The sequence below is a fragment of the Podarcis cretensis genome (genome assembly GCF_951804945.1).
Source record: "Podarcis cretensis genome assembly, chromosome: 7".
NCBI classification, from domain to species: domain Eukaryota; kingdom Metazoa; phylum Chordata; class Lepidosauria; order Squamata; family Lacertidae; genus Podarcis; species Podarcis cretensis.
Window position 1 is genome coordinate 63,652,173 of NC_137176.1, and position 17,732 is coordinate 63,669,904.

Consider the following 17,732-nt stretch of genomic DNA (forward strand, 5'->3'; position numbering starts at 1 on the left):
CCTTTATAATTATTCTAGATCAACCGTATTGTCATGAAATCAAATTTTGGGAGTATTTTATGCGCAGCATGTTCTGTTAAGAGTCTCTTGTTCAAATTGCTACCAGCATGATGCCTTTCACCGCTAGCTGTTCCTTGATAGAATTTAATAAATATTCATTGGCAGAAAGCAATGTAATTGATTCAGCTACTTTCATTTTTTATCAGCTCAGCAGGAGACCACAGACTCCACAGAAAACCTCCAAGACATGCCAAAGGTTGATAGTAAGAGGCTTTTGTGATTCACTTGGTGAAGAGAGGGAAGAAGCGGGCAGTACCTTATCGGTGCCTAATTCACACTGTCAGTAAGCAGAGGCTTTGTACAGCCAGCGTGCATTTGCAGGAAATGGAAAATTTGGAACGTGTGGCCTTAGGTAAAACACTTTGATATGGAAAAGGAGGGTTATGCTCTGATGGCAATCATTTAAATGGTGGAACAATCATTTTAATAAAAATTAGAACATAATTTACTTATAGGAGCCATTTGTGTTGGGGAAATGCAAGGCAGGGAGAAATGGCAAACAAAGAGGCTATAAGCAACTGGGCAGAAGAATGACAGAAAGCAATATGGGATTACAATGGATCACATGTCAACAAAAATAATGCAGGGAAGGGGAGAAACCATCAAGCCAGTATCCTATGAGGCTTACAAATCCAATGGACTGGAGGACGTCAGAATTAACTGTTGTAACTTTAGGGAGTATCACCTATTCAGGATCGTGGTGCCAGAGGAGAAACACTTTGATACTGCATGTTACAGTAAGAAGCATCAATGTAAGGTCCAAAATGCAAGCAGTTGGCAGCGGGGACTAGTTGATTCACAGCTGGAATACTGTGTTCGTTTGCCAGTCTTTCTACTCAGCTCCCACTAGACTCTCTTGATCTCAACAATGCACCCACAAATTACAGATCTGGGCAGGGCAGGCGGAAGAGGACAGAGCACTGCTACAAAGGAATGTTCACCTGGACAAAGGACAACAGTGCTTGCTTCCAGGCATGTACCGCAATATAAAAGCAGGGATAGTGAACCTGTGGCCCTCCAGATGTTGCTGGACTGCGGCTCCCTTCTTCCACGACAATGGTCCATATGCTGGCTAGGGCTGTTGGGAGTTGGAATCCAGCAACATCTGGAAGGACGACGATTCTGAATCCGTGGTATAAATAAAACCTCCCGTTGTTCTATTTTGTTGGTTTTCTACTTACTGGAATGCCAGTGAAGGTAACTGGGGGCGATTGCCAGGAGATGCTAAAGCTATTTCCATTGGGAGTGAACTTTGTTGTTCCTGGAATGTTCACAGGAGCTGTGGCCTGTTTTAAAAAACACCAGTCAGTTAAGGAGGAACATCTCTGTTCTACAGAATTATGTTGCAAACTGTCTTATACTAAGGACCGTAAATTGGGTATCAAGTTTTGGAAAGAGATTATTTTGAACATAGGAGTACAGTGTCACAGCACTGGTCTGTCTAGGTTAGTACTGCCAACAGTGACTGGAAGAGGGTTTCAGGTGGAGGTGTCTCCCAGTTAGCTGGGCACTAAACCTATGACCTTCTGCATGCCAAGCAGATGTTCTTGCTACTGAGCTATGGCCCTTCCCTGTCCACTGTACTTTTCATGCAGTTCTCTGAGGGGTACAGGGAGGATGTCTAATGATATGTATTGCAAGCAGAAAGAAGAATTGCATTCACAATAATTCACGAGCAATGAACGGTTTTCCAATATATGCAGACCCAATAATGTTTTTTTAAAAATCAGATCTTACAGAAGCAGCACTTTAGGAGGCAACAAACACCAGAGTGGGTGGGAGAGAAAATGACATTAGCTAGTTTCTCACAGAAACTATCATGAAATGGTGAAAAGAACAGTTAATGAACATGAACAAGCACATGATGCTATCTTGTCATCATTTTGAAACAAGTCAAAAAGTCAGGGCTTATGCAGCAACTACAAGGCAAGAATGGGGAGGGGGAAAGAGGGAAGGCAGTATGCAGTGATCTTTCAGAATTTACTTGCAATTGCTGAAAGAAAGAAAAAATGAAGTTAAAATAAATAGCGGGAACACTATCGTCTTGTGTTTGACTTGCAGTTTAATTCTCTGAGAGGCTGCAGATCTTTCCTCTGCAAGACTTGCACAGGGATGGGAAGCACGTGTACAGGAGCAAATGGTGATGGACCGATTCTCTCTCATATATATATATACCGTATTTTTCGCCCCATAGGATGCACCAAGTTTTTTGGGGGGGGAAATAAAGAAAAAAAAAATTATTTCCCCCCCAGGCGCTTGTGGGGCCGGCAGCGGGGAGAAGCGCTCTTCTCCCCGCCGCCCGCCTGCAGATCAGGTCCGGGGACAGCGGGAGGACGCGCTGCGCCTCCCAGCTGTCCCCGGAGCTTGCGGGGCTGGTGGCCGGGAGAAGCACGCGTCTCCCCACCGTCAGCCTCCAAACCACATCGGGAGACAGCGGGATGGCGGCGTTCCGCCTCCCCGCTGTCCCCCGACCTTGTGGGACTTGCGCTGCGGCTCTCCTGAAGCCTGGAGAGCGAGAGGGGTCGGTGCGCACCGACCCCTCTCGCTCTCCAGGCTTCAGCGAAAGCCTGCACTCGCCCCATAGGACGCACACGCATTTCCCCATCATTTTTGGAGGGGGAAAAGTGCCTCCTATAGGGCGAAAAATACGGTAACCTTGCGTAGCTAGTATCCTACTCTGGGTGCCCTTGTAGACTGAGGTTTGGCAAGAGTATATCAGAAACAGGTCCTTCAATCATGGCGTAAAGTTTCTGAAATATTATCCTAGAGGGAGGGATACCTAGTCCCATTACTTTATGCCTTCAGACCCCAGGCAACCCGCCCGCTTTTCAGACCACCCTTTGTTCTTTTGTGTTGCTAGGTGCTTATATTTTCTCTCTGCTTGTTTCTGATGTTGTGCTTGTTTGGGGGTTGGTAGACTGTGTCATTGACAATTTGAATGTTTTAATTGATTTCAGCTGTCTTGAATTCAATTATAAAGAAAGGAATGGTAATATTAGAAAAGAATAGATTCTAATAAACATTCTGGATTCCGCCCCCAAAACAGATCAGTAGAAGGAAGCCACAGTTTGAACAAACCACAGTTCCTAAAATTCAGACATCACAATGAACTGTGGTTTGCTTAATAATCAAAAGCTTCTTGTCCGTGAAAGAATAGAAAAGGAGGGGAAGGGGAACACACAAGACTGATGTTTGCCATGGTTCATTCACATTAGAAATGTGAATGACACTGAGCCAGTAACCCTTATGGGAAAAAGAATCTTACCTGGTAAGCATGGTCAGAGTGAACGAGGTAGAGATTGGTAGGAGCCGAGCGGCTTAGAGGTGTCATCCCTTTCACATCTGTTTTGGCACATGACAGGTCACTTTTGTTCACATCTTGTGATGGAAAAGGAGGAGGAGATGCTAGAGACGGGGAGACGGGAGACAAGCTACTTAACCCATCAGCTACGGAATCAGTGTTGAGGCGTATCTCTGTGTAGTAAAAATCTTCCTCTCCATCACTGTAGTCAGACTCTCCCGCACGCCTAAATCAAGTGGAGACCAAGAAGTTATTTGTAGCATATTAAATTAACTGCAGGAGAATTGTGATGTTAGTATATGGGCAGATGCAAAGAAGTTATGTCTCTCAACTTTTATAACTGATGTGACATAAAACTTTTATAACTGACAGTTGGACCAATATTAAGATACCTTCTTCATTTGGTTGTGGGCTTTTTGTGCCATTTTGTTGATGTGTGCATGCAAGGCACATAGGCCTCAGAGGCAGAATAAAGGGGCACTAGAATTTAAAAGCTAAGGGGTCACAATAAATAGTGACTTATTATGAGTCACAGTGAGGCAAACCATGAGCACAGATTCAGATAGCACACTAAGCCAAAGCATAGCTTAGCTCATATTTGCTTATTCATGTTAAGCCATTGTTTAGCTTTAGCGTTACGCGAGTACTAGACCTGCATGTCATCTCCATAATCACTTTAGAAACAACTTTGATACAGGTGAAAATATATCCCGACATAATGTGGGAACCAGCCATAGAATTTTCTTCAAAATCTTTATCAACCTGAAAGTAGAGAACTGAGATACCACAGATCAGCGGTTGATTCTAAGCAAGCTCTGTTGCTTAGGGATATAAATCCTAGCAAAATCAATTAGGGTTATTTCTGAGTAAAATGGATTTGGGTGTCAGTCTTTTCCCAGATAGAAGGGACGGTAGTTTTCTTACCCAAGGTGAATGGTCCGGATGTGTTTCTGAATACCGACGGCTGTGCTCAGTACTTTTCCGCAGTTTTTCCAAAGGCATTTAAACATCACCTTCATGGAATTCTGGAAAAACAAACAAACAAGAGAGAATACAGATTAATTAATTTGTTCACACATCTGCTTGACTTCTATGAATCATAAATTGGACCATTTTGTAAATTTCTGCTTAACGCTAATACAGCTTTAATTAGTATGGCATCTTTCAAAACACTTTTTCCAAGTGATCCTCTGCAAGGGGGAAATACACTTTGTTTGAAGGAAGCCCCCACAGCTGCACTAGGGAGTTTACAGGAATGCAGCTAGAGATTGTTTAAAATAAGATGACATCCCTATTGGCATTACATGCAGTTACATATAAACACACACACACACACACACACGTAACTTGCAAAGTGAAAAGGGAGAGATGTAATATTCCATTCCACTCCAGTGTGGAATCTCTGTTATTTCAAAAAGACAAGTTATTTTCTGTGCTCAAACTTTTCGCTGTAACTTAATTTAAATTTGATAGTGCCTTTGACTGCTTATCTTTGAACTAGATGGTAAGAGGCCTACGTTGATGTGGCAGAAGAGAGAGGATAAACTATGACAAGTTGACTGTGGCACTTTGTCAATAAACCCCAGGGTTGGACACTTAAAAGCATGCCAACATCCTGGAGCAAACAGTGAATGTACTATCCTGTAAGAAACAATGCACCCCTCAGGTTCGTAAATTAACCCCAAGAGACACAAACTTGAGTCTCCTATGACGTCAATATTGGGCTCACCTTCCTCTTTCTAGGAATGGGCTCGTCAAAGAGGAGACTACTAGTTTCAGCTTCGTCAATGCCGTCGTCTGTCTGGGAGGGCAGTCGAAATGGTTTGAAGCTGTCGGCAGAAAGAGGGGGCGAAGGGGTGGATGGGTTTGACTGGTCGCTTGGAGCACTCCAGCTCCAATACCCGCTGCTGCTGGTACTCGAAGGCACGAATCCTCCTTCCTTCCAAGATCCATTTAAGGACTCTATAAATTCGGAAGATCAAAAAGGAAAGGAAAGTGAATTAAAGTTGAACAGCACTGGATAAAGCAGGGGCAGTCAACATGGTAGCCCCACCCCAGATGTGTTGGGCAACAATTCAAGGATGATGGGAACTGCAGTTCAACAACATCTGGAGGAAAATACGCTGTTTACCCCTGGACGAAAGCAACTCAATACAGTGCTACCTCGGTTTTCGAGCGTCTCGGAAGCCTAATGTTTTGGTTTTCGAACACCGAAAACCCAGAAGTAAATGCTTCTGTTTTCAAACGTGCCTTGGAAGTTGAACAGCTTCTGCTGCGTGTTTTCAATTTTCTCAATTTAACTTGCAGCCAGCCCTTTGTGCCTCGGTTTTTGAACGTTTTGGAAGTCAAATGGTCTTCTGGAACAGATTACGTACGAGAACCGAGGGACCACTATATCAGTTACTGTGTTTTTTAGAAAAGAATGTTGGCAACAGTCCTGCAGCTATAAATGTGTGAAGAGTTTCTACCTGGGAGTACTGCAATACTTTCACTAATTTATAGACATATAGCACATCTGGTATCAGAGTTGTGTGGTTTTTTTACAATCAAGCAGCATGTAAATTTTATGTAATAAATAAGTAAGTCAAGCATAGTTTTAAATGCTGTTTGTTCACAGAAGCTAAAGGGGTGAAAAAAGCACCTATCCTTCAAATGTAATGTTCAGTCATAATTACGGCATTTCTGTGTTCTCTGGCTTTTTAACTTCTCTTTATCTTTCTTTTTTAAAAAAGAAAAGATTTATACATGAACAAAATTTTGAAAAGAGAAGAAAGCCTGATAGAATGAGGCTGAAACAAACAAAGAGAGAGTAAGTCTGATTCTTGTTTTCCTGCCATCTTCCTTGTTATTCTTTGTCTTATTTAAAGAAGAATGTCAGTTTGATCTTATGCGCTACCTGTTACACACAGCAGCAAGTTTCATGCCCCCTTCTCTTTTTGTTGTTGTTTTTGTTTGTAAATCAAAAACTGCCTAGATGCTTCTGCCCAGAGAGGAAGAATCAGGGAGGAAAAGGAGTGCCTAAATTTCTCCCTCTCTGCTGTTTATCTGCTCAAAAGTACTCCCCACCCCCTTGTTCAGAAAAAGTAACTCATGATCATTAATCACAAGGTCCAATAATGCACTGGTGGCAGGTCCCCTAATAGCATAATGGTTTATAGGATTTATTTTTCTGTATGTTCCCAGTGCAACAGATGGATACTTACTATAGTTTCATGAATTGCAACCACTGATGAAATTTAAGTTCAAGATCCCTACTACTTTTCACAATCTCTTGTGAGTAGGAATACAGTGCTTACCGTTGGGTCGGACAGGAGGGCTGCGGACCAAAGGGCTGGTGGATAAACTGGTTAGGACCATAGCTGCTGTGACTTTATCCATATCCAGTTCTTCCAAAGATTTTCTGAAATGGAAAGTGAAGGAAAAGAAAGATCTAAATCAGCAGCAAATGCAGGTTGGTGAGGGAAATAATAATGTTGATATTCCAAATTCTTCCTGCTCAAAAGCTCTGTAAAAAGCAGAAACCTAAACTTAAGGTTACAAAAAAGAATTCAATGAATCCAGGGACACTTTTCAACTTCAACTGATTTTGTATGGGGACTGATTTGTAAATCCGGGGACTGTAACCTTACCTAAACTGTTTTGACTAAAGTGGATAAAACAGATAAGCCAAGGCCTCATTAGTATCCACTTGATCCAGGGAATGCCGACTTAAATACATAGAAAGTCTTGCAATACCTTTGAAAGCTTCTCTTGGCTCCGACTTAGATGTGTTTCCAGCGCAAAAGAGTACCAAAGATGTAGGACCATCACCAAGAACATTTTGGGTGGCAATCCAACACAGTTAGGCATCAAAGGGACTTAGCAGACATGGACTGAAGTTTTTATGCATTAACACAGTGAAGGATGGCTTTTATGTCTGCTTGAAGTCTCATGGTGCTATGGTGTCTCTATGGTCATTGCTCAGTGGCAGAGCATCTGTCTTGCATACAGAAAATTCCAAGGTTCAGTAATACTGGCATCTCCTGGTAGGGAAAGGCACCGACCTGAGACTTTGGAGATCAGCTGCCAGCCAGTGTTGACAGTACTAAGCTAAATAGAACAATAGTCTGGCTCACTGTAAGGCAACTTTCTATGTTACTGTAAACTGCTCAGAAGAAGAAAAAACAGGCAGCCTCTCAATCAAGACCAGATTACATGATGCACTGCAGATATGTGAATACATCACCTAATAATTTTGGGTTTTAATTGAAAAGGAGGAACAAAAAGCATCAGGTTTGATTAGAACAGAAGGAGGAGATTGTTAACAGACTTCCTGAATAGCACAGAGTTCAGTCCTGATTTCAGCATAAAGAACATTACAAATAGGCAGCAGGTTTTACCCTCAATTATCTGTTAAAGCAGTAGCAGAATTTACTCTGTAGCTGAAGAGTTGTAACAACATGAAATTCATAGGGGGGAATGCAAAAAACACAACAGCACCTTCTTAATTTCCCATGAAGCTAATTAGACAAAGTAGCCTCAAGGCAAACATAGTGCCCTTTAACACAGAGTTGACTAATGAATGGTAATCATTTTAAGCATAGGGTAGAGAAAGGAAAAACTTGCTTCACTCGGTGTTACGATGTAGGGAAGCTTCTATCTTTCCAAAGCCCAAGAGTTTAAGAGAAGATCCCTACGGGACTAATGCCTTTCAGACACAATGTTTGATAATGTACTTAAGTCAAGGTTGATGGTTGCTTTCAGTATACCCTTCCCATTAACATTTACTGAATTATCAATACTGAGTTGGCTCACAATGCGGCAAACATTGTATGCAAATCTGCTGAGTGGCAGGAAAATTCATAGTGCACTGCTGGGAGTATTAAAACTAGGTTGGAAAAGCTGTTTACAATCTCAATAGGAGTTGGGATTAGGCTACTGCAATGTGTTGTGCATTGGGACTGCCTTTGAAGACTTGAAGTACTATTGGCTCAGATTACAATGCAGAACTAGTCGGCCAGAAAACATCTTTAGCGCAGATTAACTGCTTCCCTGTCTGTTTCTGGGCACAGTTCAAAGCGCATAACATTCAAAGCCCTATATGGGATGGGATGTGTGTATATGAAGGACTATTGACTTCCACATGAACCTGCTTATCAACAGGAGGAGAGAAGTGTCTGTTATGTAGTGAAGTTTCACCCTGGGCCAGCAGGGGGATACTGTATATAGTTTTCACTCAGGTCTGTAGATAGTTTTCACTCAGGTCCACGTCAGTTATTTTAGGCGGGAAACTCTGGGTTGTTGTTGCTACAATGTTGACAGCCGGCTGCCTATAAAAGCAGGCCGGCTGAGCTGTTTGCTGTTCAGTTCTGTCCAGCTTGCAAGTAAAGAGCTACTCTGGAGAAATCACTGTGTCGTCTGCTATGTTCGCTCACAACTTAACAGTGTCTGTGTAAGAAAGAGGGAGAGGGGAGAGTGCCCCATCTTACTCTGGCTATGCAGCCCTCAACCACTTCACCCTGATCAAATGTGGAGCTTGACCCCAAAAAGTTTGCACGCCCATAGGCAAGCAAAGACTGCTGCTTTTATATAATTTACTTTGAAAGATAACTAAAATCCAGACAGAACAGCAACAGAAGGTTGCAAACAGATTTTGTTTCTACTGTTTTTAAAAATTGCGGTTCACACTTTGAATCAAAACAAATATTTGTCTTCCTAGAAAAAGATGCCTTTAGCCCAGTAGTCCGGATTATAATTTTGCTCCAGAACACTAGCTTGTTACTTTTTTTTTTTTTTTTTTAAGAATGGAGGGATGGATTATCTATAAAAAGCTGTTTTTTCCATTTAAAAATACTTGTTTTTAAAATACTTGCCAACTGTTGAAAATGACAATAGTATTATAGCAATTAAAATGGATACTAGCATAATGGCTTTGTTCTCCCTTCGTGCTGAGAGGTAGTGTGTCTTTGAGTGCCAGTTGATGAGAATTAGATATTATGAATAAAAAATGGGGTTCCCACCCTATCCTGAGCTTTCCTCAGAAAACAAATGCAGGGATGGGGAAGAGATACTTGTAAGGAGAACTGGTGGTGGTGAAGGAACAGGGCAGGAGAAGAGCGTTAGATGGGGCTTACTCCAAGGAAGGCTTTATATAAGATTGCAGCATTAATTCATGTTCTCCAGCTGAGCTGGGCTGGGTTGGGTTGGTGTTAAAAAGAGAGGCACATTTCAAAGGAGACTTGCACATGTTCAGGAAAGATTAAGCACCTCACCCTCTCACCCACTGCTTTTTCCCTAAAAACAAAAACAAAAAATAAATAAAGTAAAAACAGCATGGGCATGTGTGTATGTTCAACCCTTTCGTATCACTTTTCTGCACTCCAAATGACCCTGTCGTCAGCAGCTTACCCTATCCCAGGGTTCAAAATTCATCTTTCATGTTAGAAAGCATGGAAACACCGGGGGGGGGGGGGTTAAGGTTAATAATCTCACCACAATTTCTCTGCTCCAAATTGCCTTTTCCCTTCCATATAACATGTACAATCAGGTTGCTGTTGTGTGTGTAATGTGTAGTTTGCCCTTCGTGAACATGCTTAAGAGTCTTACTGCTTTGTGGTAAATAAAATAATATGACACCACTAGTTCACTCAGGAAACATGCAAACTGTAACATACACTGTTTAGGCTAGATTCTGAGACAGGTGTATATGGTTGTTTAAGATGCAACTATGTCTGTCATTCATACTTTACAAGTTTGTTGAGGGAAGCCTAAGTGTGCATAAAGCCATCATGTTTACTCTCTAAAATGTGGAACCTCCCTCACTAACAGACTGGAAAAAGTCTACCTTCCTGACAGAGATATCAGAAAACTACAATGTTCTATCCCCCTGCCGATCCTAAAAAACCTCAATAGTTCCATTTCTATAAAGATCATAAATAAAACAAGCAAAGGGACAATTATTTGAAAAGTAAATTATGCTTGTTCTGGAAACAGTGTTTCTAGGATGAACGTATCTGCCCTCTAGGAGTTTATAAACAGCATCCCATTTTGTGAATAAATCAATTTTCACTGACTTCTGCTGCTCTGTGAACACCAGTTTCCTCTCTGTTTCTCTTGCTGTGGTACCTTTATAAGCTGAAGCTACTTCTCCAGATTTACCCCTGGACAACCCCCTGGACCCCCCAAACATCCTTTTTAATGTGCATTCTTGATGTTTCGTTTTCATGATGTTATCTGGGCAGTTATAAGTAATCCCACTTTGTTTGCAAAATTGGAGAAGCATTGCAGAACAACTACAAAGCAGAATGATGGTCCAGTGTAAATCCACCACGAATGCACTATTATTGCATCAGTGACATGTTGCAGAAGACACCCCAACCCCCGCCAGTCTAGAGGGGTCCTCAGTCTCTCCCAAAAGCCCTTACAGTCATCCTTCAATATAGTACTTCTCTGTCCATTTCAACTTCCCTTTCTTATTTCTAGTTCCTGATTCCCCCCTCTCCTACTTCCTTGAAACACTCCTCATTTTCAGATTCTGTTACCTCTCCCCCCCACAATCCAAATCAGTTTTCTTTTTAATGCTCAACACACTATTACCTTCCATTACATAGCTTTTAACACTAAGCTATTTGGGGGATCTGAGACACCCATATTCACAGCACACACCATATTTCAGATCCACTGGGTTGGGTGCCAAGCTTCACTGGTTACGAAATCCAAAATGTAATCTATTTTTTCTTTCTAAAAGGGGGGGGGGGAAGAAAGATAATTTTAAAAGTTCAGGATATCTATCCAGTAAGATTAGCATATCGATCTGGGGGGAGGGGAGGGGAGAGGGAAGAAGAGCAATATAAATGATAGGCCTCACTGTACCAAGAAAATCACCCATATCAGTAGTTGGGGCTGAAAGTTGGGTACAATATACAGGGCTCAGCTTTCTTCCTCTTAGTGACAGAACTCAAACCTTTCCAGCCTACAGTAACATGAAAAAGAGTTGCTCGAATCATGTTCTTTTGATTGGAAATTTGAATCTGTTCTGGGTTTTATGATTACTTAAAAAACACACACACTTATCTGCAGGTTTTTAAATAATTTATAATGCAGCCTCCCTTTTCCTCCTCCTCCTCCTCCTCTTTATTCTGTTCTGTTGGTGAGCGCAGAGAATGCTAATCACCACAGGCTGAACTGGCACAGCTGCGAATCACGGAGGCTCCTCCCCAATGAGCTCATCCTCAAGCAGTGCAAATGAGAATGACATAATGTTTCTCCGAAGCCTGACACGCGTAAAACTAATTTCTCAAGCTGCAGCCGCTCTCCCCTCCAATACAGCTTTCTTCCCTCCCAAGATCATTCAATTATGAGGAGGACATCATTAAAGCTTCAGGGTGTAAGGGGATAGGAAAAACAAATGCAGTGCTTCAACATCTTCAGATTAGCCTGTTTCCCCCCTCCTTTCACTCCCACCAATTTTTAGGTCAATAATACCACCAGCACTGCCATTTCTTCTTCTTCTTCTTCTGTAAAATCAATGGAAGCTATGGAGAGGGCAGAAGAAAGGACGAGGAAACAGAATTATGGAGGACAAAGCCTTTGGACAGGGAATTTATCCTCATTCATTCATTTTTCCCTATTGAAATCTGTCGGCCTCCTTCTACTTCCCATAACAGTTTTGTCTGTGTGATGTTTAAAAATCAGTACCGGTATCTTATTAGTCAGAATGTTTTCAATACAGACAACTCCCACTTAATGCAAGGGTTACGTTCTGGGTGAAATTGTGTAAAGTGGGGAGCACCCTCTAAACACCCTCCTTGCCACTCTCTCTCCAATCCAGACCAGAAATACTGTATCCCATTCAAGTTGTGGATATTTTCGAATGGGTGTAAGTGGGGAGTTGCCTGTACACAGAATCCCTTCAATTTCCTTTACACGGAAGCACCTGAGTATGTGAGCACAGAGTGAGTGGGATCTCTTGTCGGGATCTACACATCTCTAATGCAGGAGCAAAACATTCATGCCATCCCCACAGAGAAGCTGGCTTCCTTCAATGACTAACCAATCTGCCCTGGCTGAAGCTGCCAACGATACCTGGTCGAGACAAACCGCTCAATACATAAGGACGTTAGACAGGAAAGGAGCAGGATGTTCAGTCTTAACACCTTGAGGAAAGTCACCAAAACACCTGCACAGTGAGACATGCACACACACCTTTTGCAGTCCCAGGGGCACATTCCCTTCTGGGCAACCTTCCCTGATCAACAATCCTGGTAGCTTGGGATGATGGCTACTAAATGAAAAGGCTGCAGAGCTACTGGCTAGGAAGCTGGACCAGATTCCTGGCTCTGGGCCTGGTGTTACCTGATCAGGGGCCCAAGAGAGGCACAGCACCTAGGCCCACAGAACCAGAGGCAGGCCCCTCACAGGTGCTGTCCTTGGGCCTGATGAACGGAGTATTGCCCACGCCACTTTGCCAGTCCAACAGCTGAGGGAGCACACCAAGCGGAAAGGCACATAACAAAGGAAAAGCAGCCCAGTGAGCTGGTCCTTTAAGAATCTCTAGGGCTCCAGTAAAGGAGGACTGGACTGGATGCAGAGGCTCAAAAGGCCTCTATTCACTTTAGGCCCTCAATGAAGGATGTTGATCACAAGCACCTCTCCATGGTGCTGCGACATCTAACCAGACTGGCTCCATGGGCAGAAGCAGGAGCGGAACAAGACACACTTTGTGACGGGGTGGGCCTATTTTGTTTAATGATATACCGAGGCCTAGTCCTACTCTCCTTGCATCCAGGGGAAGTCATACGGCAATTCATGGCCTCCTCTAAATTAACCCAACACTGCAACAGCAGCCAAAGCTAGCCTTAGCTGAAAACAGATATAAAGGATGCCTTAACTGCAGGTACTGTCAAAATCAAATAGCTAACATCTATAAACCCCCACGGCCTGCAAATGATTTATTTTAATTTTTGGGAAGACCAAACAAATTAAACACATACACAAAGATGCCAGCTTTTCTCAGCCTTGCTTTAGTAAGCACAGATGTCTGGCACTTCAACAGATATTTTTGTAGATTACTTAACACAAGCTACAAAGCTGCTACTTTTACAGAGGATGCTGCCTGCTGGTTAACAGTTTCCTGAAATTTCACAGCTATTTCTTGAGCCCCTTGGCTAGAAAATAAGGCATATCCTCACTTCACGATCATTTACAATGGGTATGCAGTACTGCTCTTCAAGCAAAGTATATATAAGCTTTATTGGTGCCAGTATCATATAAACATATGCTGATTTAATTGAGGATTTATGAGCTCTTAGTTTTGTTCCCACAAGGAAGGGGGCAGAACATAAATTAACAGGATACAGAAAAGCCACGTACAAGCAACAACACTACCATTAGCATTTTCAACAGGTATAAGCCCAGCCACAATAATAATAGCATAAACTCAAAATGTCTAGCACCATGTTCTATGCACAACTGGGAACTTTCACATAGGACTTTCCTCTACCTCTTCACACTGCGGCCAAAACCTTGGATTGGGGCACACATCATGTGGGTGGGAAGTTTTTAATGTCTCCCCCCCCCCCCAGTTTTAATGTATCTATGTGTGTGTTTTTGTCTGGTTGTTTGGTTGGTTGTAAGCTACTTTGGGTTGCCCTGGGCAAGATAGGTAGGTAAGTGGCTCTCCACATGTTGAACTACAACTTCCATCATCCCTGGCCAGTGACCCCATGCTGGCTGGATCTGATGGGGGTTGCAGTCCAACAACATCTGGAGGGCACTGCATTGGCAACCCCTTTCCTAGAATAATGTGTGAATGTATCTCCTCTGCCCCTCCCCACCGCTCCTGCTCAATTGTGATAATGTAAGGAACATATTAGGGATGCGGGTGGCGCTGTGGGTTAAACCACAGAGCCTAGGACTTGCCGATCAGAAGGTCGGCGGTTCGAATCCCCGCGACGGGGTGAGCTCCTGTTGCTCGGTCCCTGCTCCGGCCAACCTAGCAGTTTGAAAGCACGTCAAAATGCAAGTAGACAAATAGGTACCGCTCTGACGGGAAGGTAAACAGCGTTTCCATGCGCTGCTCTGGTTCTCCAGAAGCAGCTTAGTCATGCTGGCCACATGACCCGGAAGCTGTACGCCGGCTGCCTCGGCCAATAAGGTGAGATGAGCACCGCAACCCCAGAGTCGGTCACGACTGGACCTAATGGTCAGGGGTCACTTTACCTTTACCTTTAAGGAACATATTACCAACTTATAATTAGCCACTTCACATACCTTGCAAGATACTGGCATTAATTCAGGCATTTGCTTGTGAATGATGAATGCACACATGTGTCCCTTAGAGTCTTTGTAGGGAGCCCCTGTGTGTACGTCTGTACCTGTAAGTTTACATACAGATTTTCTAATGAATGTACAAGGGGGGGCGGGTGGAAGGGCCAGAGTCTGCTGCTGCAATACTGTCCCACCACATGCTAGCTGAATACTTATGAACACCTGAGAAAAGAGCAAGAGGCCTTACCAACGTTACCCAAATGATCTTGATGGAGAACAGAGCACTCTAGGCATCCAATTTCATTTAGAATGCCTATAATTTGCTTTATTGCCTGAGAGGCTCTTGAAGTGGCTTACAAATAAAAACCTCACAATAAAAAATGGTATCGAATAAATGCCCCTAGGGCAGGCATGGCCAAACTTGGCCCTCCAGATGTTTGGGGACTACAACTCCCATCATCCCTAGCTAACAGGACCAGTGGTCAAGGATGATGGGAACTGTAGTCCCCAAACATCTGGAGGGCCAAGTTTGGCCATGCCTGCAGCTGGATCTCATTCAGCCTAAGATGGAAGCAAGTCTCTTGCTGGAATTTGCCAGCTGCCGGGCAAAGAAGAGGGGCTGATCAGCTGTAGGTCGTTCAGCCCATAATGGAAACAGGCTTTTCCTTAATGGAAGCTGGTGCTAGAATCTGGAGTAGCATCTGTAACTGAATGACTTTCCTTGTTCACAACAACCAATGCTCACCCCTCTTTGCTCTGCCCCTTCCCTGTGTTTCTTAACATCTGGTTCCCTACTGCAAGAAACAGGGTGCTAGACTAGGTGGTCTGATTCAGCAAGTCTCTTCTTTATCATTATGCACATCCTTTTTACACAAGCGACAAAAGGAGACAACAGCAGTACAAAGGAGACAACCTTTGCATGCGACTTTAAGAAAGCCGACTTCATAAAACTTAGGGAAGTGCTGGGTGAGATCCCATGGACAGTAATACTAAAAGGAAAGGGAGTTCATGATGGCTGGGAGTTTGTTAAGAGGGAGATAGTAAAAGCACAACTTCAGGCAATACCAATGAGACGGAAACATGGAAGGTGCCTAAAGAAGCCAGGGTGGCTATCTAAAGAACTTTTAACTGAGTTAAGATTAAAAAAGGATGTGTACAAAAAATGGAAAAGGGGGGAAACCACCAAAGAGGAATTCAAACAAATAGCCAGCACGTGTAGACACAAAGTCAGAAAAGCTAAAGCACAGAATGAACTCAGGCTTGCTAGAGAGGTTAAAAGCAACAAAAAAGGCTTTTATGGGTATGTTCGTAGCAAAAGGAAGAACAAAGAAACAGTGGGGTCACTCAGAGGAGAAGATGGTGAAATGCAAACAGGGGACACAGAAAGGGCTGAACTCCTCAATGCCTTCTTTGCCTCAGTCTTCTCCGATAAAGAAAACAATGCCCGACCTGAAGAATGTGGAGCAAATGATTCAGCAGAGGAAACACAGCCCAGAATAACTAAGGAGATAGTACAAGAATACTTGGCTAGTTTAGATGTATTCAAGTCTCCAGGGCCAGATGAACTGCATCCAAGAGTATTAAAAGAACTGGCAGATGTGATCTCAGAACCACTGGCAGTCATCTTTGAGAATTCCTGGAGAACAGGCGAAGTCCCGGCAGACTGGAGGAGGGCAAATGTTGTCCCTATTTTCAAAAAGGGGAAAAGAGAGGACCCAAATAATTACCGCCCAGTCAGTCTGACATCAATACCAGGGAAGATTCTGGAGCAGATCATTAAGCAAACAGTCTGTGAGCACCTAGAAAGGAATGCTGTGATCACCAATAGTCAGCATGGATTTCTGAAAAATAAGTCATGTCAGACTAACCTGATCTCGTTTTTTGACAGAATTACAAGCCTGGTAGATGAAGGGAATGCAGTGGATGTAGCCTACCTTGATTTCAGCAAGGCATTTGACAAGGTGCCCCATGATATTCTTGTAAAGAAGCTGGTAAAATGCGGTCTTGACTATGCTACCACTCAGTGGATTTGTAACTGGCTGACTGACCGAACCCAAAGGGTGCTCATCAATGGTTCCTCTTCATCCTGGAGAAGAGTGACTAGTGGGGTGCCACAGGGTTCTGTCTTGGGCCCGGTCTTATTCAACATCTTTATCAACGACTTGGATGATGGACTCAAGGGCATCCTGATCAAATTTGCAGGTGACACCAAACTGGGAGGGGTGGCTAACACCCCAGAGGACAGGATCACACTTCAAAACAACCTTGACGGTTAGAGAACTGGGCCAAAACAAACAAGATGAATTTTAACAGGGAGAAATGTAAAGTATTGCACTTGGGCAAAAAAAATGAGAGGCACAAATACAAGATGGGTGACACCTGGCTTGAGAGCAGTACATGTGAAAAGGATCTAGGAGTCTTGGTTGACCACAAACTTGACATGAGTCAACAGTGTGACGCGGCAGCTAAAAAAGCCAATGCAATTCTGGGCTGCATCAATAGGAGTATAGCATCTAGATCAAGGGAAGTAATAGTGCCACTGTATTCTGCTCTGGTCAGACCTCACCCGGAGTACTGTGTCCAGTTCTGGGCACCACAGTTCAAGAAGGGCACTGACAAACTGGAACGTGTCCAGAGGAGGGCAACCAAAATGGTCAAAGGCCTGGAAACGATGCCTTATGTGGAACGGCTAAGGGAGCTGGGCATGTTTAGCCTGGAGAAGAGGAGGTTAAGGGGTGATATGATAGCCATGTTCAAATATATAAAAGGATGTCACATAGAGGAGGGAGAAAGGTTGTTTTCTGCTGCTCCAGAGAAGCGGACACGGAGCAATGGATCCAAACTACAAGAAAGAAGATTCCACCTAAACATTAGGAAGAACTTCCTGACAGTAAGAGCTGTTCGACAGTGGAATTTGCTGCCAAGGAGTGTGGTGGAGTCTCCTTCTTTGGAGGTCTTTAAGCAGAGGCTTGACAACCATATGTCAGGAGTGCTCTGATGGTGTTTCCTGCTTGGCAGGGGGTTGGACTCGATGGCCCTTGTGGTCTCTTCCAACTCTATGATTCTATGATTCTAATTACCATTTACACTTGCATGCCGGTGCAAGTAGATAAATAAGTACTGC

General features: G+C 43.4%; 1 protein-coding gene across 2 annotated transcripts in view; it reads right to left on the bottom strand.

Moving 5' to 3' along the window:
- The window catches only part of ZNF704 (zinc finger protein 704), a 43,383-nt gene that overhangs the window by 5,407 nt on the left and 20,244 nt on the right, over nt 1–17,732 (bottom strand). The window contains exons 3-7 of one of the 2 annotated variants that reach the window (XM_079983139.1): nt 6,658–6,761; nt 5,091–5,323; nt 4,286–4,386; nt 3,326–3,587; nt 1,242–1,346 (exon numbers count right to left, since the gene is read on the bottom strand). In XM_079983139.1, the coding sequence (XP_079839265.1) occupies nt 1,242–1,346; nt 3,326–3,587; nt 4,286–4,386; nt 5,091–5,323; nt 6,658–6,761 (805 nt within the window). The remainder of the gene's footprint in view (nt 1–1,241; nt 1,347–3,325; nt 3,588–4,285; nt 4,387–5,090; nt 5,324–6,657; nt 6,762–17,732) is intronic. The other variant, XM_079983138.1, reaches the window with a different exon arrangement.